Here is a 20,561-nt window from a genome sequence, read left to right as displayed (position 1 = left end):
CCCCCCAAAAACAAACCTCCGGTTCGTTCCCCCACTGGAACAACCAAAACCTTCAGCAACTCAGCAAATTCGAAAGCCTCGACGCCTGCCTCTTCCCCAGCCGTCAAATCGAAATCAAACACCGATTCTCTTCTGGCCGGTTCCACCGCTCAGACAACTCTTCCTCCACTTGCCCAGGATCCATCTATCCTAACCCTGGCCAAGCAAATCGAAACCCCCAATTCACAAACCCTAGCTACAGAATCGATCTCTGTACCTGGAAACCAGGACCAGCCTGCAGCTGCTCCGAAAGCTATAGAACCCTCCTCTGGACAGGCGTCTGGCTCGCAGAACCCCGCTGAACTTTGGAAAAGCTTCGTCAAAGGATCAACCATAAAGCTACACCCCGAGCAGACTCCTTATGTGCTTGATTCAGGGGAAGCTTGTGTCACCATTCCCAACTCTGTAGTTGAGAAAAATAAGAAGGCTTGGGAGTACTTCATCTTGGGTCAGTTCTATGAAGACCCCCCTGCTCGTGGTGCCATCCATGCTATTGTAAACGGCATCTGGAGCCGTCAAAGGCGCGACATAACAGTGAGCAAAATGGAGGGTAACTCCTTCCTGTTTCGTGTCCCTTGTCCGAACGCTCGGCGCCGCATTCTGGCTCAGAGCTTCTGGCAAATCGACGGTCAGACAATGTTCGTTGCAAAATGGTCACCGGGAATTCAACAAAGTAAACCTGAGCTTGACATGGTTCCTGTCTGGCTGGAGTTTACTGAAGTTCCACTGCAGTTTTTCAATAGAGACGCACTAAAGGAAATTGCGGGAATGGTGGGTCATCCTGTTTGCTTGCATCCTACAACGGAAAACCTCACCAATATACAGGGTTGCCAAAGTCTATACAGTCATTGATCCGCGGAAACCTCTTCCAGAATTTGTTAATGCACGTTTTGAAAGTGGCGACACAAGGAGAATTGGTGTCTCCAGTCCGTGGCTGCCATCCCTATGTTCCTACTGCAAGAAGTTCGGACACACGATCACGTGATGTAAAGCTGCTCCCCCGACCTGTGAAATCTGCAACTCTGTGAGACATGTCACTGCAGCTTGTCCAAGAACAAACCATCTCTTAAAAGACATGGAAAAGCATAAAGGAAAGGCACCTATAAAAAGCCTTCTCCCAATTGTAGGCAAGAAACGGATGGCCTATAAGCAGGTTGGAATGAAGACATCGGAACCACGAGTAACTCCGCCATCCTCATCTCCAAAAGAGCCTCCCCAAACTTCAAATTCCTCTGCCTCACCAGTCCTGCCTACAACCCCAGTGACTGATAAACCCTCGAGTAATGGCCATACTGTAACAATAGAGCATGATCTGAGTAAGGGAAGCCTCTCTGTCGATTTATCAATTGATGGCCATCTTTCAGAACACTCCACTACTGGATCATCATCAGATCCTACCCTGTCTGGAGATGAAGACAACCCGAATGATGATAGTGACGGTTTCATAGAGTATTTCTCTAAGAAACAGAAAAAGCGCTTCAACACCAAGGCTAGGGCTAGAGGCCCTTTAATCCTCTAATTTTACCCTCTTTAATGGATATTTTTTGCTGGAATGTAAGAGGGATTAATGATTCTGTAAAGCGGCGAGGTTTAAGGAAATGGATTCGGAAATATAACCCTATTTTTGGTTGTCTCGTTGAGACTCATGTACAGCGGAAGAATGTTGATTCTACTCTTAAAAGTATTTTGGCGGGTTGGTCCCTTGAGAGCAACTATGAATTTTCTGAGTTGGGAAAGATTTGGCTCGTTTGGAAACCTTCAGTCCAGGTAAACGTCATCAAAAAATCCCTTCAGATGATTACCTGCATTGTTAAGCTCCCGTTTCAGTCCACAGAAATAGGAGTCTCCATGGTCTATGGATCAAACTGCCGAAACGAAAGAAGACTATTATGGGAGGAACTAGAATCTGCTTCTACTTCACCTCAGCTATGCGGTCTTCCCTGGATTATTTTGGGAGATTTTAATGAAATAATCTCTCCTACGGAACACTCCTCTGCAGATCAGTTCTCATCTTCCAGAGGAATGAGGGACTTTCGAGATTGTCTTGAAGACTGTTCTTTGACTGACCTTCAATTTAGTGGCCACAGCCTCACATGGTCGAATGGTTCTATTTCCAAGAAGTTGGATCGGATCTTGTGTAATGAGAAATGGTTTGAACAGTTCCCGAATTCGATTGGAGTCTTTGGTAAACCGGGTATCTCAGATCACAGTCCCTGCTGTGCCTTCCTAGATCACCACATGCCTGCTCAGAAACGCTCTTTCAGGTTCTTCGCGCATCTAAATGATCATCCTGAATTTCGAGAGCTCATCAAGTCAACCTGGAGTGCTCTACCTTTTCATGGGTCAAAGCAACTTTGTGTCTCGAAAAAGCTGAAAGAGCTGAAGCCTATTATCCGAGCTTTCAATAAAGAAAATTACTCAGATCTTGAAAAGCGGGTGGAGGAAGCTTTCACCCATCTCACCGAGTGCCAGCATACTTCTTTGTCCTCGCCAAGTCCGGAAGCTGCAAATTTACAAAGGCTAGCACACCAAAAGTGGTTTACTTTGATATCTTCTGTCATCTACGGCTCAATCAACTTCTGGACATCAGCGTTTATTCTTCCTAAGGGTTGCATAAGAAAGATTGAAAGCCTTTGCTCTCAGTTTCTTTGGGGAGGAACTGAACAAAGGAGATGTGTTGTGAAAATCTCATGGACCGCTGTCTGTTTGCCTCGGATTGAAGGTGGATTGGGATTAAGGGACATTGGCCGTTGGAACAAGAACCTCTGCTTGAAGCTGATATGGAACCTTTTTACAAAGGATGATTCTCTTTGGGTTCAATGGCTTCGCCGGTATAGGCTGAGGGACGAAAACTTTTGGAGCATTGATCAGAACAAGGCCACTTCGTCCACCTGGAGATCCTTACTCTCACTGCGTGATCTTGCTACTAGGTTCCTACGACCCAAGCTTGGTAATGGTCAGCTCCTCAGCTTTTGGCATGATCACTGGACACCACTGGGTCACCTTATCGAGAGATTTGGAGATTCAGGACCCAGGGAACTGTCGATAAGCATTTCTGCGAAAGTTTCCGATGCTTGCGATAACATAGGCTGGCTATTAAGGGGAGCACGATCTCCTGCTGCAGAGGAACTACAGACCTATCTCACAACTATCCCTCTACCCACTATTACTTCTTCAACTGATCATTATGTGTGGGAAGTAAATGGGGATGAGCTAGTAGAGTTCTCCACCAGTAAAACTTGGAATGTGGTGCGGAACAGAGGAGTGGAGCAAGCATGGACTAGAAGCATCTGGTTTAAGGGTCATATTCCGCGACATGCGTTCACATCATGGGTTGTACATCAGGATCGGTTACCAACCAGATCAAGGCTTCTGAGATGGGGTATGAATATTTCTTCATCTTGCTGTCTATGCGATACAGGGGAGGAGGACAGAGATCATTTGTTCCTGAAGTGTGAGATCAGTGAAGCCCTTTGGAGCTTGGCCCTACAAAGGCTGGGATATTCATTTCGGGCTTTCCGTACCTGGACATCGTTTGCGGATTGGACAGCTACAAGAGACTCGGTAACTAGCAGAACTCTCAAACGAATGGTGGCACAAGCTACAACTTACAACATCTGGATCGAGCGAAACAACAGGCTTCATGCACAAGAATTCCGCACTCCAGCTGTTCTATTCAAGATCATTGACCGTTCCGTCAAGGATGCTATCTTGGGCAGGAGGAAACTCAAGAAATTTCAACTTTTGATGCAACTTTGGATACGCTATGAGTAATCTTTTGGGTCCTCATTTGATGCTAGCTTAGCCTTGTTTATTTTTTGCCAAGGCTAACCTAATTTAGCTCTAAAACTTTTGTAGCATTACAAACTTGTCTCATATTATATATGAAATTCACATTTTGGCAAAAAAAAAAAAAACTTTCTTTTATTTAGTGACCGATTCTAATTTTATCACGTTTTATAACTTCATTTATATATCTTTAACTAGATTATTTATATTTATATTGATACTTTAAGTTTTTAAATTAACATTTCTTGACTTGATGATTTTTTTTTTGTCAACTTTGTGTATTATTTTGTTGTTTTTGAGAAAATTATAACATTTACATGAGTCTTGAACCATATTTGATTATGTATAGTAATCTTTATATGTGTAGTTTGACATTATATTTATAAAATTAAATTAATATTATTAATATATTTTGATAATATAAAAAATATAATGTGACAGAAAATAAAATAAAAGTATATATTAATGTCTAAAAATTAAGTTTTTAAATTAACTTTTCTTGACTTGATGATTTTCTTATAAACTTTGGTGTATGATTTTGTTGTTTTGAGAAAATTATAATATTTACATAACTCTTGAACCATAGTTGATAATGTAAAGTGATCTTTATTTGTGTAGTTTGGCATTATATTTATAAACTTAAACTATTATTATTATAATATTTTGATAATATAAAAAAATTATAATGTGACAGAAAATATATAAAAATTATATATTAATGTCTAAAGGATTATAATGCTGACAAATAATGTATGTATACATATATTATATACTAATGTCTTAAAAAATCTAATTCAATTTTTAATTGAGATAATATAATTATTAATATAATATTTTAATTTATATTATAAAATTTTATAACAAAAATATTTGCTATAATTTTTTAGACATTAATATATATATATATATATATATATATGTACTTATATATAAACCCAAAAATAATTATTTTTAATTAATACTAAATTTAAATAAATTATTATATAAGTTATAATAATATATTTTTTAATATTTACATAATTATATAAAGTGTCAATATTGTTAATATATTATTAAAGCACTGCTGTATTTGGTAGTAAACCAGTCATAACACAACGCTTAAAACCGCAACCATCCGCGTCCGCAAACTCCCGCGACCGCAACAGCTGTGTTTAGTTAGACTCTTAATATTGATATTAATTTAGTTTTTATAAATTTATGGAGATCATTATAATTCGTTTATGTTTTTTTGTTAGCATAATGTTGGGAAATGATATGGTTGTTTTAGATAATATTGTTAGGGTTTTAAAACTCTAGGAAGATAAATATAATTTTTTTTTCTGTTTTTTTTTGTTAGCATAATGTTAGGAAACGATTTGATTGTTTTATATAATATTGTTAGCGTTTTCAAACTCTAGGAAGATAAATAAATTACGATTGATAGCATATATGAGTCGATGGCAAATCGTTTGTGATATTCCAAAATTTTAATTATGGAATTTAGTAATTCTAACATACATATGCTCTATTAATATATATATATATATATATATATATTAGTGATATTGTATATGAAGTAATAAATCAAGGTTTTCTAATATGCAGCAATATGATAAATGTTATGAATTCATTCATCCACATATTTATAATTGGTCAGATTCAAGTAGTTACTTCCACAGATTATTTCTAATGAGAACTTTTACATCTTCCACAGATTTAAATATGGACACAATGAGGAGAAGAAACAAATGAAAGTGTGAATACATAAAGTTTGTATCAATTATGTATTGTAATATGTCTGTCACTGTTACTTTATAATAGCATTTTATGAAATACGATACGAAGACTTGGAGAGCACCAGCAAGGTCCGCATCAGTCGAAGATTCAAGTAGTTATATTGATGGTTACTTAAACTATAATTTACTCACACATGAAGCCAAAGATTTTATTATGGATAGATTTAATCAGAAGTCAAAGATTCTATTTTTGTAGATGCGTAAGTTATATTGTATTGTTAAACAAATAATAATGAATGTTATAAGTTATTTCTAATGACTTGTGAATAAGTCCAAACTTAAATGAAAACATTTTTAAGTAGATAAAAAATAAGATTAGATACCATATCAATTATTTATTGAGTTATACACGCTTCCCATTCCGGGAAATATCGTCGGCGACTTATTTATAAATAGTTTAATACTAATACAATAGGTCAATAATACTACAACATGTACTCTATATAAATGTCTAATAAGTTCTAAAGATAAACATCACAACCTTTCTTTTACCAGCAGTTATGGCTCGTCTCTTCATTCTAAACGTCTTCTTCGTTTTAGTAGCAACCACCACATCTCTGACTAAACACAACCCAAAGCCCAAGCCAAGACCAAAGCAAAACCCTCATGCTTTTGTACTTCCGGTCTTTAAAGACATCAAAACCGGTATCTACTACGCCAACGTGACCGTCGGCAAACCATCGCTTGTGGTTAACCTAGCTGTGGACGTTAGAGGCTCAGCCTTATGGTTCCAGTGCGACAAGCTTGGCTATAACTCAACCACCTACAACCCTATTCTCTGTGGGTCCAACTGCTGCAAACAAACTAAAGATCAGTGCCTCACTTGCCTGGGCACCTACGGACCATCTTGCAGAAACGACACTTGTCACGCTTACCTCCAAACCCAAATGACCTACAACACTGTCCTCGCTTCTCTAGTTAAAGATGATGTTGTCCTAAGCTACACGTCACCATCAACGAGGCTGCCTCAGAGGTCGTGGCCGGGCTTCCATATGGTACTCAGGGCATTCTCGGACTCGGTAATAGCTCAACGTCTTTCGTTAAGGCCATGGTCTCTTCTTACAAGATTCCCTTTAAAGTAGCTCTTTGTTTGCCTTCTAAGCCCGGAAATGATTTCGGGGCTGTTTAAATCGGCGGCGGGCTGCCGCAGAACCGTAAAGATGTCAGAAGGTCATTGGTTTCCACTTCTCTTGTCTCAATCCCGGAGACAAGAGAATGAGGGGAGGATAACTATTACATAGATGTGAAATCTATCCAAGTCAACGGAAAAAAAACTCTCTTTTAATCATGATTTATTGACTTTTAACAAGACGAGTCATTGGGGCGGTACAAAGATCAGCAACATAATCCCTTACACTCTCTTGGAGACTTCCATCTACAAAGCTCTAGCTAAAGCCTTCGTTGGAAAAGCTCAGAAGCGAAAAGCCGTGTATCCATTCGCTGACTGTTTTAGCTATAAAAATTTTGGAGGAAAATCTCTGATGGAAAAAGAGAGTCCGGTGATCAGTTTGGTGTTAGCAGGAGGAGTCAAGTGGGATATCTACGGACCAAACTCGCTTGTGAAGGTGACCGTTTTGTGTTTAGCGTTTGTGGATGCTGGAGATGGTCCAAGAATTCCTATTGAGATTGGAGGATATCAGATGGAAGATAATCTTGTTGAGCTTGATCTTGATGCCTCGAAGTTTTCTTTCGCTTCTTCTCTTTTTCGTCACAATACATCATGTAGTGGACTGTGATGAATTTTTATTTTATAAAGTTCACTACTCTTACTGTTCATTTTACTTGTCAAATGTGATTTTTTATGGTTTCACATCTCTCAAGACATGATCTAGAGCCGTTTAATGCTTGGAAGCTGACTCAACTATTTGTGTGATGTTAAAATTAAAACAATTTAACTTAAAAAATCACAAAACAAAATGCACCAGCCGGGAATCGAACCCGGGTCTGTACCGTGGCAGGGTACTATTCTACCACTAGACCACTGGTGCTTGTTGATAAATCACTTCTCTCTTCAAAAAGACAATCTTAAACTAACATATACTGCTGTCAAGTTTTAGACAAACGAATGTCTCAAAATATTGTGGCAAAGACTCACCACTTATGTCTATATTTCTTGAATAAAGTGGTTGTTGCATTGCTCCAAATTAAACTCAAAACGGTTTGCCTTTAGTTTAGTAGATTCTACCTCATTCATCTTTTAGTCTCGTTATTTCAGGCATTGAAATACAAGAATCCAGTATACAAACAAGTTCTGTTTCGCTTCTCATCTCCAGTGAAAAAGAAACACAAACTCAGAGAATAAGCTGTCCTTGATATACAGTATGTTTGGTGAATAATCCTTGATTGAGAAAATACAATCACTGTTCACTTTCCTTATTTGATATAAACCAAAGTGTGAGATCCTGTCATCTTGTTATTTTATAAAATTCAATACTCTTATTGTTCATTTTACTTGTCAAATGTGATTTTTTATGGTTTCATATCTCTCAAGACATATGATCTAGAGCCGTTTAATACTTGGATTTGGAAGCTGACTCAACGATTTGTGTCACAGTGTGAAGTTAAAATTAAAAACAGTTTGACTTGCAAAATCACAAAGAAAAACATGCACCAGCCGGTAATCGAACCCGGGTCTGTACCGTGGCAGGGTACTATTCTACCACTAGACCACTGGTGCTTGTTGATACATTATTCTCTCTTCAAATATACAAAAGCTTAAACTAACATATACTGCTGTTAGGGACGTTAAAATGGGCTCAACCCTACGGGGTTAACCCTAACCCTGTGAAACTATTTGTAGCCCTAGTAACAGGGTTTAAAAAGGGCTGGCCCTAATAGGTCTAGGACTTAAATCTTAACTCTTTAATTTTGATTCACACGATTATTATATAATATTTAAATATATACTGAAATTTTAATTTTAAATTTGTTAGATAGCAAAATAGAATTTTTCCGTCAAAATTTCAAAAACAAAAAAAAATCAATTTTTTTTACCAAAACAGAAAATCAAGTTTTAGCTAAAACAGAAAATCGAGTTTTCCCGCCAAAAACTAAAAATCGAGTTTTCCCCCACAACTAAGAATCAAGTTTTCCCGCCAAAAACAAAAACTGAGTTTTTCCCACCAAAAACTAAAAATAGAGTATTCCAGCCAAAACCACAAAATCAAATTTCCGGCCAAAACCGAATAAACTCAATTTTAAGTTATGGCGGGAAAACTCGATCTTTCGGTTTTGGCGTGAAGTCCCAATTGTGATTTTTTTTCCGAAAAACCTGACTTTTTGTTTTTGGCGGGAAACTCATATTTTCATTTTGGCGGGAAAAACTCGGGTTTGCGATTTTGGCGGGAAAACTTGGGTTTGTGGTTTTGGCGAAAAAACTCGGGTTTGTGGTTTTGGCGGGAAAACTCATTTTCCGGTTTTAGCGAGAAAAAAATCAATTTTTCGGTTTTGACGGAAAAACTCGGGTTTTTTTGTTTTGGCGGAAACTCGATTTTGCAGTTTTGGCGAAAAAAACTTGATTTTCCGGTTTTGGCGAGAAAACTCGATTTTGTTGTTTTGGTGCAAAAACTCAAATTAGGTTTTGGCGGAAAAAAACACAATTTTTGTTTTTGACGGAAAAACTTTTTTCTTAGTTGTGAGGCAAAAACTCAATTTTGTGATTTTGGGAAGAAAACTTGATTTTGATGCTCAACAAATTAGAGGAAAGAATCATAGATATAGCTTAATTTTTCTAATTTTATCTTTAACATTTAAGAACAAAAACATATGAAATATTTTTTTCAATTAAATTGGCTAATCCTGGTACCAGCCCTAACCATTTATTATAATAGGATTAAAATAAGGCCGGATTAAAATAGGACTAGAATTATAATAAACAAAAGAGGGTTAGGCCCTGAAATGTAGTTAACATCCCTAAGTGCTGTCAAGTTTTAGACAGACGAATGTCTCTATTCATTTAAAAGAGGCAAAGACTCGCAACTTATGTCTATATTTCTTTAATAGAGTGGTTGTTCCATTGCTCCAAATTAAACTCAAAAGTTTGCGTTGAGTTTAGTAGATTCTACCTCACTCATCTTTTAGTCTCGTTATTTCAGGCATTGAAATACAAGAAGCCAGTGTACAAACAAGTTCTGTTTCGCTTCTCATCTCCAGTGAGAAAGAAACACAAACTCAGAGAATAAGCTGTCCTTGATATACAGTATGTTTGGTGAATAATCCTTGAATGAGAAAATACAACCACTGTTCACTTTCCTTATTAGATCTAAACCAAAGTGTGAGATCCTGTCATCTTCTTATTTTCTCTTCAAAGATTCTTTCGATTTGATCCGCAACAACCTTAGCCACAACCTCAGGAGCAAACTGCTTGACCATATCCTCTCTTCCACGCCTCCCTTTAACCTTAGCATCATCAGGTTCACTCACTACACGCCTCATAAGCACTCTAAGCTTATCCACAGACGGCTCTGCCCATTGATGCCCTTCAAAAGGACCTTCCTTCACTTCACTCATCTCCTCAACCACCAACGGGTAACCATTCTCTTCCGTCAGATACTCCGTGGGCCCAGACCAGTTCGTTGCAATCACAGGCAAAGACATCGCCATTGCCTCCACTATCGGCCGTCCCCATCCTTCCCCTCTCGTAGGCAACACAAACGCATCAGCCGCTTTGTACAACAGAGGCAAATCGACTTGAGCTATGTGTTTATCAATCACATAAACAAAAGGGTAACCATCTGCACCCTCTTTAAAATTCATCTCTTTCACAAAATCCACAATCTTGTTCCCGAAATTGCCATCTGAATGATAAGCGTTAGTCAACAGAAAGAGAGCCACATTGTCTTCACCAGAGAACTCTCTCAAGTAAGCTTTCAACAACACATCCCAACCTTTCCTCTTCTCCCACTTAAACACACTCAAGAACACAAACCCTAAACCCAAACCCCTAACTCCAGAACCACCCAAAACCAAATCCCCAATCTCCACCAAATCCAAAGGCTCATACTTTAAAGGATCAAACACTTCAACATCAACAGGCTGCACAATCTTAACAACCTTTGAAGAATCAACACCACTTTTCACAAACGACGCTACATGAAACTCAGTAGGAACCCAAACACGATCCATTTTGTTACATCGCTCCACGTGCTCGTGATTGACTCTATCAGTCTCAAACATTGTTCTACCAATCACAGCCATAAAGTCTCCGTAGTAACCGTAAGGAGGACAAGGAAGAGTCTCAAACAAGGGTGGATACCACGCACCAGGCTCGCTGTGGCAAACGACGATCGTCTCGTTGGGTCTACACTCTGTTCTGTGCATTTCGATGGCGAGCTCTTTCGTCTCTGTGGCTAAACCGTTCCAGAACTCGATTGATTGGAGATCGCCGTGGTGCTCGATTGTGATTCGAAACTTAGAGGGTTTGAGATTGTGGTGGAGTGATAAGATGTAGGACCACGCTTCGGAGCTGTAGCCACCGCTCGAGAGGAAAGGAGCCATCCATAACACGCAGTGCGATGTGTTTGGAGTTTCGGATTTGGAATTGGAATTGGAGAAGAGAGATTGAAGATAAGTGTAGATGCGATTCGTGGTGAAGGTGAATCTCAGAGTTTGGGATTTGTAGAGATCGGTCGTGGTGAAGGAGAGTATGAGTATAGAAAGGAGAAGGAATAAGATCGAAGAAGAGTAGACGAACGTCGAGAATGTCCACGGTCGCTTGCTCCGATCTGGTGGTTGATCCATCGATGAAGAACAGAGTGAAGAGAGAGACGACGAAAGAAACATAGATTCAAAGCAGTGAGAGGCCCATTAAGAATTTTTGGCCCATTAGAACTCAAAACCGTTATTTATAGACAACATTAGTTACTCTTACAGACTTTTGAGTATTTTCTGAAAATTACAAAACTTTCCTACAACTTTATAAACCTGAACATTATGACCCCAAATCCTGACTCTTGATACGAAAATGACAGACGATATTCCTTTGAATCCAATTTGATGGGGTACTAAAAAAAAGACCAAAAGGCTGAGCAATATGTTGTATAACGATGATCCACAGTGCTTTATCTTTTTCTGTTGGTTTTCTTCGCTTTGAAGATTCTGCGGCTTGACTTGTCACCGCCTCCAGTGCTTCCCAGTGAGAAGCTCCCACCTCCTTGGAACTCTAGACCGGGTGATGCCTGAAAAAGTGATGAGTTCTGTTGTGTGCTTGCAATAGGTTGGACTCCAAACTGGAACGGGTTAGCCATTGATGGAGGCGGCGTTGCTGGTTGAGGCATTGACACTGGCTGTTGTCCAAACGTTGGTTGTTGTACCATGGATGATTTATTAGCTTGCTCTGTGTCTTCTGCCATACTGTCTTCCATGATCATGTGTTGGTTATTGTTGAAACCATTTGTATTTGGTGGTGGGAAAAACCCGGGTGTTGAGTTTCCAAACGGAAACTGTGACGGAGTCGTAGAGGGAGCCGGGTTACCAAATACTGACTGTTGAGGAATGGCAGGAGCGGTTGAGCTGAGAAAGATGGGAGCAGAAGTGCTTGGACCGGTAGCAGCAGAAGATCCTCCGAATGAAAAGGTTTGAGATGAGGAAGTGGTGAATGAGGAACCAAAGGCTGGAGAAGAGTTGGGAGCTTGCCAGTTTGTACCAAATGGGGAAGTGCTCGATGTACCACTAGAGCTTGCAAAGGAGTTTGTCGAACTCAGTTCACTGATAGCGTTTGCTCCGCCTGAGAACATACTACCATTGAGGGTTGATTCAGCTGAGGTAGTTGACTCAATTCTCGAAGCACTGTTGCTAACAGTTCCCTCTGATTCAGTTGGCTTTCCAAAAGCAAAGCTGCAACAGCAAGAAAGAGAGTCAGAGGCCAGTAAACCAAACTAAAACTTTCATTACTAGTATGGATGAGGAGGCCCCATAGTGGATTGACTCGAGTAATGAAATTAATGTCTATAAATTGAGAGGGCAAACCATTGTGCCACCAACCTGCTCGGCTTTTCTAACTTGATATCTGCAGATTGACCCGTGTTTTGATTTAGTAAGTCAGTAGCCGCCGGTGACTAGGAGGTGCTGGGAAACACAGAAGCAGCTTTTGTATGCTCTTCCCGAGAGATATCTTCCCCTTCTGGGGCTAACTTGGCGGGAGAAATACTCGACTTCTCAGTCTCTTGGATGAACTTAGAAGTTGGCTCAGAGGGCATATTACTTTCCTGAACAGCTTCAATGGGTAAAGCAGAAAATTGACTTCTTCCAGTTTCCAGAGATCCATTACAAGTACTCTGAGAGGCGTTGCCATTAGGAATATATGAAGTAGAGGCCATGGCGTCAGACGAAGTAAGTGGTTTCTTCCCTCTACGCATGCTGATATCAACACCTTTCTCCACTTTCGAGGTATTCTGTTTTTCTGCCCCTTGAAATAGAGTAGATGGCTCACCATGATCATCAAAATCCTGCATTGTAGTTCACAGTTGCATATTTAGATGGTCAAAGATGTGCAGTTTGAATATGGTCAAAGGTTATACATACATGATGATCAACTATGAAAAACAGCAGAACTTTTTTACAGAAAAAGCAACTAAGACTAATTGGAAATATAAATGGGTAAAATCATAATTGCAGCCAGAGGTGTTAAGATTGGGGTTTCTACAGTTGCCCGCTTTGACACTCTTATTTGCATAATGCATACTCTGGAAATATAAATATGAGAAAGAAACAATTTACCTCATCCGCTACCATCTGAAATGCTCGTTTTTTTTGGAGGATGCTCTTCCACAGAACTTGTGAGAGGCAAATAAGCACCACTAACACAAGTCTCGTGATCTTTACTGGAACCTGCTTTGCTTGTGTCCCCAGCAGCATCACCAGTCTTCTCTTTCAGACCTGAAAACCCTCTGGCGCCAGTCTCTCTAATTTTTTCCTGCTTTTGATGACTAGAACCTGGCAAATTTGCCTTCTTCTCAGGAAGATTATCCAAGAACTTTGGCGCCTCCAGATTCTGAAGACTCTTGAGAGCCGGACCTCGTAGCATAGATGGTGACAACTTACTTGGTAGTTTCTTCTTCGGTGAAACCATTATATCAACTTGCTGCAATATTTTGGAAGCCAGCTCCCTGGACACGGAAGGGACAAGGTTAAAATTTGAACCAGGAATATATCCTACATCTCTAGATGTATGCGTCATGTTTTGTCCACCAGTGGCACGAACAGAAAGTGGGCTTTCCGAGACAGGCAGAGCCAAGCTTCTAGATGACAGGTTGGATTTCTGTCGAATCCTCCTAACAGGGCCAACAGATTCTATATCAGTATCCAAGACTGAGCTCCTCCGTTTGAGACCCTACAAAATCATGTAAAAGTCATGTCAATACTTTGTTTAAGAGACCAATCTGTAAACTATTTGGTGCATAGTCAAAAAATTCACCGATTGAAACCCTTTTCTAGAACCAGAAGCTAAGCTTTCTTCCCACGTGCCTGGAGATGCCTGGAAAAGAGAACCATTCTGAAAAAAAGAAAGAAAGAATAAAACACATTAAAATTCGGAACCAGTTGCAAACTCTACAATAAAAGGTAATGGCTCAAAATGAAACCTTAATAGTGGATTGAGGCCTAAGGTATGATGTTCTGGCTATGCTATAAACAGCAGACTTTCCCCGAGATCTAGGGGTGAGGAAACCATTTTCCAGAGGTCTTGATCCAGAAAGCTTTGGTACCAGTGACATTGTACGTGACTTTGACGGAAATGGGGTTCTGTTCAGGGAAACAGAATCTTCCCTACCCGTTTGACCATGTGACCGCACCATAGAAGGAGTAACTTCTGAAGGTCTGCTACACATGTAAGCTTTTGCAAGCTGTGCTGGTGAAGCAATGCAATTGTCGAGAGCCTGGTAAGGATGAAATCAACAATCAAAAGATTAAGAAGGCCATCTTGCATGAAGGTCGACATAAAACAGACTAGTATATCTCACAGATCTAACAACTTTCTTACCCTCGAACTTCCACGAGGTGTTGAAACAAGGGCGTTCATAATTCCACTATCTGGAACACTCGCTTCATTTCTCTGATCCCCGTTTACAGTGGATGAATCAGCAGCTTTCGAACGTAGCAGGGTAGTTAATCGGTCAACTTCAGATCTGTAAAACCATCGAACGTGATCAACGAAATTTCAAAATAAGACGTTTCAGATATTCAGGAAATCAAAGATGTTTACACATACTGAAATCAAACGCACAAAAGAGAAGAAGTAGGAAAAAAATAATAGAGACTAGATATTCCACTCTTCTATATCATGAATGATAACTGAATGAAAATATAAAGAAAGTTCGATAACCTTAGAAGAAATAGTTGTTACTTTACTGGGTTAAATGTACAAGGTAAAGCTTGCAAGACAATGTACCTTGTAAAAGTTTTCTCCTTCAAAACTTTCTCAAGATCTGTATATCCATCCTTGCTTGGATTGCCGGATTCATTGGCTTCTTGTACCCGAACCAAATCATTCTTCATAGAAAACTACACATAGACCACATCAATACATAAACAAAGAGTAACAATACAAAGGATGAAAGAACAAGAAATCCACAGGACAAAGAAGACAAATTTTTATTAAAGCTCATGTACTTACAACAGAGGTGTTCTCTCTGTGTACCACGTTAGTTTCCTGCATCACATCTGATTAATAAAAATAGAAACAAATACATATATTAATAACATGCATGATTGCAACAAACAGCCAACTACTAACACAGAAAACAATACAAGAAATTATGATCCCAGCAGGTTAATTCAATTTATATGCAAACAAGCTAGATACTTAAAGAACATTCCATTAACATCTATGTAAAAGCTAAACTTCTCTAAGACCCTAAGAAACTGTGAATGAGACAAAAGAAATAAACTTTTGGATCAAACTAACAAACCCTTTACCTCTTTCTGGAATCTGCTGCCGCTGCTGCTGCTCCGGCGACTGTAAGGGCGTCTCACCTGAGACGAGGCGTTTCCGAAACACAGAAGCGAATAGCCAATGAGCGCTATACGTAATAAGCCTCTGAGCCGGATCCACCAATTTCGACAACCAGCCTCCGCCGCCTCTGTCTTCTCCGATCCCAGGTCTAGGGTTCTTCACAGAGGTCGGTGGTCGATCATACGGAGTTTTATGAGACCTTCTCGCCGGCGGTTTCCGGAACTTTCCGCCGGCTCCTAACACGCCGCCGTAGGGATTGCTGCTCTCTCCCCGTGCCGCGCTCGCCATCAGCCGAAACGAAAACGTGAGATCCAATCTAGGGTTTTCAACGAACTTTTTCCGCGAAAGGAAAAAATCGAAAATTTGGGGATTAGGGTTTTTTTTTTTTTTAATACATCGAGAAGAAGGAGCATACCGAAACCAAAATAAAAGGAGAGGGGCGTAAAAGCGACGCAGATTAGTGAGGGTATAATCGTCTTTTCGGTAAAACGAAACAAGCGAATGAGTCGTCCGTCGTCACGGTAAAATACCAAAGACAGATTATTTACAGCCGTGAGTGAGATGAAAATCCCTCCATCAACGGTTTTGGATTCAGCTTTCAGCAATGGCACCGTCACAGTATGGTCTAGGCTTTTAGAGCACGTAATGGGCCCTACAACTGCGAAGTTGATAATGTTGTTTTTAACGGCTAATGCCTTGAGGAAAGGACTACAATGGTGCATGGTTAGGAGATTTTATAGATTTTCTAGCGAATAAACTCGCACATTTATTACATGATCTTTTTACAAACACAAAAAAAAAAAACAATTTGTAAACATATCTTGTCATGATGGCACCCTTTTTGAGCTATGGAACAATGTGTATCAGTTGGGTAGGAATGTCACACGTGTTCATATAACAACATTTTTATAGCAGCTGGTCTTTAGTCATTCTCTAGCTATCTGCAACATCTAGTCAGATTCCAACGCAATGAGGATTGTCTCATCATAGGGTTAGAATTGGAGTCACCAGCTTGGTAGGCATATCAGAGAAAGGAGAGAAGCTTGGGTTTGAGATAAGAATGCTAGACTCGGTTTAGGAAGCTCATGAACTGATGGTTCTAGAGGATGACTTAACAGATGTGCTCTTCAAGCAGTTGCTAGGTTTGATGATCACAGCCTCATCTTAGTGGCTGATTGTCTAGACTGATGTTATGAATAAATAAGGTGTTTTATGAATTTTAGAAAACTTTCATTTTAACAACTGGAAATGTTGTTTAACATCATTTTTTGTAAAACCTGAAAGGGATATCCTGGCCTAAAATATCAATTCAGATAAATAAAACAAAAACCTGGTCACCAAGTCAGTTATTGTATCATTATTTTTTTTGTCTTGAGTGTATAATAGACAATGTGGCTGAATTTAAGAGGGGGCTTGCACATTGATTATTATATGTATCATTATTTTTTTTGTCTTGAGTGTATAATAGACAATGTGGCTGAATTTAAGAGGGGTCTTGCACATTGATTATTATAGAGATCTCCTCTCTTCTCACCGTAGCCACAAATTACAGACAAAAACAACTATGTGTATATTCATAGAAGTACATACACCGTACAAATAAAGATTTGCCTAAACCAATCTAACAATAACAAAATCTCATCACAATATTGAGAAAACATAACACAATCATCAACATCACTAATATAATTCGTGATCTTAGGGTTTGTGTCTGAATACTACAAAGATATGCTAATGCTCTTCTCTAAACCCATTTTCATAGGTCCTCCTCTTCCCATGATACTTTCTTTATGCATGTCACCACGTAGGGTAGGAGATTAAATTTTATAAGAAAAAAGGTCTTAAATGACGTCACTTCTTGTTGATGCGCGTCTTCTTCTTCACACTCTTCTTCAAAATAACCTAACGCTTCTATGCTTTCCTTGTATTGCAAGAAACCGTATAAAAATGATATGAGACCTTTGGACCAAGAAAGAGACAAAGTCAATACCCTAAAGCAATCCTAAACCCAAACCTTAAAACCTCCTATTACACATAAGTATCACATATTATATATACACATAGCTATATCATTCAAACACATTAGAAATTTTCTGTTACACAGTTTGATTTATTATTCCAAAAGAAACTTGGACCGATACATATAAAGACTTGTCAATGTTGAGGAGGCAAAGGCCTGGCGGTGGCCGTCACCCGCCACCGTTGACTCCAACGGTGAGCAACTTCAAGCCAAGAGCTCAATGGAACAACTCTGGATCTTCCATAATCCTTTATGTCAATCTTCCTGGTCCATTTTCTCTTCTCTCTTTTTTTATTTGTTCTTGATACGACCAAAATCTTTAGTTGATAATAATTATGTAAGTTTCTTGTAACCGACAGGGTTTTATAGAGACCAAGTAGAAATCAAGAAGGATGAGAAGACACGAGCTATCTACATTCAAGGCCAGCGACCACTCTCTACTCATACCAAGGCTCGTTTCAATGAAGTTTACCGTGTTCCCGAGTCGTGCGATATGACGAAACTTAACACTTCTTTCTCACATGGACTACTGACGATCGAGTTTCCGGCTGTGGTGGAAGGTGAGAAAACGGAAAAGGCAGGCAATGATCAGGGAAAGACTGTGCAGGGGGCTAATAATGAGGAAAATAGTGGGACTGGTCTCGGTGGGAGTAGCTTGGGACGGAAGAAACCTTCGGATAAGGAGAAACGAGTGGGAACAAGTCAAGAGAAAGCTGTTACAATGGCGAATAAAGAAGAACCCATAACGTATAAGAGAGCAGTGCCAGCGGCTAAAGTGAAGAATGAAGAGAAAGTGAAAGAAGGAGAAGCCAGCTCTGCTCAAATAGGTCAACAAAAGACTCTACAGAAGGTAAAGGAGGAAGAGGCTAGAAGTACACCGATCATTGGTGGTAGCTTGGAAGCCAAGGTACTTGCAAAAGAAGAGAAAGAAATTGAGAGAAAGAAGGAAGCTGATATCGGTCAAAAAAAGACTGGAGAGAAGGTGAAGGAGGAAGGAACTACTAGAATACCTACCATTGGTGGTAGCTTGGAACCTAAGGTACATTCTAAAGCAGAAAAAATAGTAGAGAGAAAGGGAGATGGTGAAATAGGTCAGAAGCTGAAAGAGAGAGTTAACGTGATAAGCAAGCATGATGAGAAGATGGTTGGATACAAGGTAAGTGAAGGAGAGATTCAAGAGAAAGTGGAAGAAAAGAAGGTAGAAGAAGCCGGTATAGTCAAAAATACAAGAGATCTGAAAGGTAAACCTGAAGTCATGGAACCAAGAAGGGTAGATTCAGATGTTAACGAAGACTTAACCAAAGGAGGTGAAGACAAAGAGGAATCTGAAAAGGGTACATTACTAGTCGAAGAACAGAGGAAGACCAACATGGATACTACTGCAACAGAAGGAAGAGGACATGAGGAAGAAAGGAGTCAGATATATGACACATCTTTGGTCAATGTTGGAGTAGCTTCTCTTGTCATTATGGGGTTTGGTGCATACGTCTTCCTACCACTTGTAAAAATGTTCTACTGACTCTGTTAAAAAAAAACAAAAGCATACTCACTTATAGTTACGAATAAACCAAAGAAAAAACAAGATTGCCTGAAGCCAAGGTTTTCAATTCATACAAGTCTTTAAAGCCATCGTAAAAAGTGTTATCACAAGCAATAGTGTATACCCCTTACAGCCTTTTTTTTTTTTTTTATCACAAACTAACTTCATTCATTAACTAATTTGTTGGGGGAATTAACTCATCCACAACCACATCTTGTTCCAACAAAGACAAAGTGTTCTTTGCTGCTGCATCTGCATTTATGTTTCTCAACCGAGAAATCCAAACAAAGACAACATAATCAAATGAGACCGACATGGTCAAAATGTCTTGCACAATCCCATAAAGCTCCAATGGTGGTTCCTTCCTGTACACCTTACAGCCTATTTGCTAAAATTTGAGTATAGAAGAAGGCAATTATGCAGATAAGTACTTTTGAGTTATACTCAACTGTTAAACTACAAGTGTTTTAGGTACTAGTAAAGAACATGACAGGGGAAAATGTCTTTCCCCTGTCCTGATGAGCTAAGCCACTGAGGCAGCCAACTACGCCCTTCAAAGATCAAAACGATTTTTTAGATAACACATTCAAATACATTTTGCTTTAAATACAATTGTGCAAACTATTATGTGGAAATTAAGCAAGACCTAAGAGACCAGGCATGTCAACCAAAAAACGGGTGAATGTGGAACCCAGGAGATCAAGCTGAAAATGTACAAGCCAAATCTTATTTCCCTTTAATAGTCTATAGCTGTAAGCAGAAAACCAAATTTAAACACATTAACTGTTTGACATTCTTTTCATCTACTCTAAAAGTTTCAGATCCCCCAAAAAATCTATAGAAGTTCTGCATTTCATTTTACCACTACAATGAGTACGAAACAGAGATGCACTAACCGTAGAAAGCTATAACATAAAGATTGAATCTGGTAGATGTCTAAGACTTAAGTGAAAGATGAGCTAATCTACAAATTAGAATTAGATATAATGGAACACTGGCATAGGCTTATGCATGTGGCTGGACACGTTGACCTGTAAACAGTAATGACGAGACGAGAGAACCAGAAAGACATGCACACCTGAAACATACTTTATCCTTCAAACTGTATACAGAACGCAAATAGAATACACAGACACAACGATATTTCCCAATTCAGCAATATACATTAGTCTCCTGTCTAGATATCACTTTCTTTTAAAAGTTTTTTAAGCTATATATCTCAGAAGAGATACAAAAGAAGACCAGGACACCATATTCTACATCATTAGAAACTCCATCTTCGCCACTGCCTCTTATATAGCAGTTAACTGGAGAATGAACAATCTCGTTTAGATTCACACAAAGCAAAACAATCAAAGCATCCAAATACTTGAAACAAAATGCTCAGGGCAATCTCCAGTATGTTATGAGTGGGAAATATCAAAAACAATGTTATGATATGAGTACACT

At 39.2% G+C, this 20,561-nt stretch overlaps 3 protein-coding genes, 2 non-coding genes and 1 pseudogene across 5 annotated transcripts; 2 read left to right on the top strand and 4 right to left on the bottom strand.

The window, feature by feature from the left end:
* Nucleotides 1-6,103: 6,103 nt before the first annotated feature.
* Nucleotides 6,104-7,339, top strand: LOC106340371. Its single transcript, XM_013779255.1, has 2 exons — nt 6,104-6,622; nt 6,914-7,339. Exons 1-2 carry the CDS (start codon nt 6,104-6,106, stop codon nt 7,337-7,339), a joined length of 945 nt encoding a protein of 314 aa, XP_013634709.1.
* A 181-nt stretch (nt 7,340-7,520) lies between these two features.
* Nucleotides 7,521-7,591, bottom strand: TRNAG-GCC. Its single transcript has one exon. It is a non-coding gene; the product is annotated as a tRNA-Gly (tRNA).
* A 618-nt stretch (nt 7,592-8,209) lies between these two features.
* Nucleotides 8,210-8,280, bottom strand: TRNAG-GCC. Its single transcript has one exon. It is a non-coding gene; the product is annotated as a tRNA-Gly (tRNA).
* A 1,364-nt stretch (nt 8,281-9,644) lies between these two features.
* LOC106292167 lies at nt 9,645-11,420 on the bottom strand. Its single transcript, XM_013728048.1, has one exon. It carries the CDS (start codon nt 11,382-11,384, stop codon nt 9,888-9,890), a length of 1,497 nt encoding a protein of 498 aa, XP_013583502.1. The 5' UTR covers nt 11,385-11,420; the 3' UTR covers nt 9,645-9,887.
* LOC106344427 lies at nt 11,384-15,936 on the bottom strand (annotated as a pseudogene).
* A 1,725-nt stretch (nt 15,937-17,661) lies between these two features.
* Nucleotides 17,662-19,160, top strand: LOC106295387 (inactive protein RESTRICTED TEV MOVEMENT 2-like). The gene is made up of 2 exons (XM_013731278.1): nt 17,662-17,839; nt 17,932-19,160. Exons 1-2 carry the CDS (start codon nt 17,710-17,712, stop codon nt 19,089-19,091), a joined length of 1,290 nt encoding a protein of 429 aa, XP_013586732.1. The 5' UTR covers nt 17,662-17,709; the 3' UTR covers nt 19,092-19,160.
* The last annotated feature ends 1,401 nt before the right edge of the window (nt 19,161-20,561 follow it).

This window comes from Brassica oleracea, chromosome C1 (genome assembly GCF_000695525.1).
Source record: "Brassica oleracea var. oleracea cultivar TO1000 chromosome C1, BOL, whole genome shotgun sequence".
Classification (NCBI taxonomy): Eukaryota; Viridiplantae; Streptophyta; class Magnoliopsida; order Brassicales; family Brassicaceae; genus Brassica; species Brassica oleracea.
This window is presented reverse-complemented; position numbering and strand designations above follow the sequence as displayed.

Bases quoted from the DNA above. Each gene is read 5' to 3' on its own strand.
- LOC106340371 (XM_013779255.1), top strand. From the start codon at position 6,104: ATGGCTCGTCTCTTCATTCTAAACGTCTTCTTCGTTTTAGTAGCAACC. The intron at 6,623-6,913 runs GTAATAGCTCAA...ACTTTTAACAAG, and splicing joins TCAGGGCATTCTCGGACTCG to ACGAGTCATTGGGGCGGTAC.
- LOC106292167 (XM_013728048.1), bottom strand. From the start codon at position 11,384: ATGTTTCTTTCGTCGTCTCTCTCTTCACTCTGTTCTTCATCGATGGAT.
- LOC106295387 (XM_013731278.1), top strand. From the start codon at position 17,710: ATGTTGAGGAGGCAAAGGCCTGGCGGTGGCCGTCACCCGCCACCGTTG. The intron at 17,840-17,931 runs GTCCATTTTCTC...TGTAACCGACAG, and splicing joins CCTTTATGTCAATCTTCCTG to GGTTTTATAGAGACCAAGTA.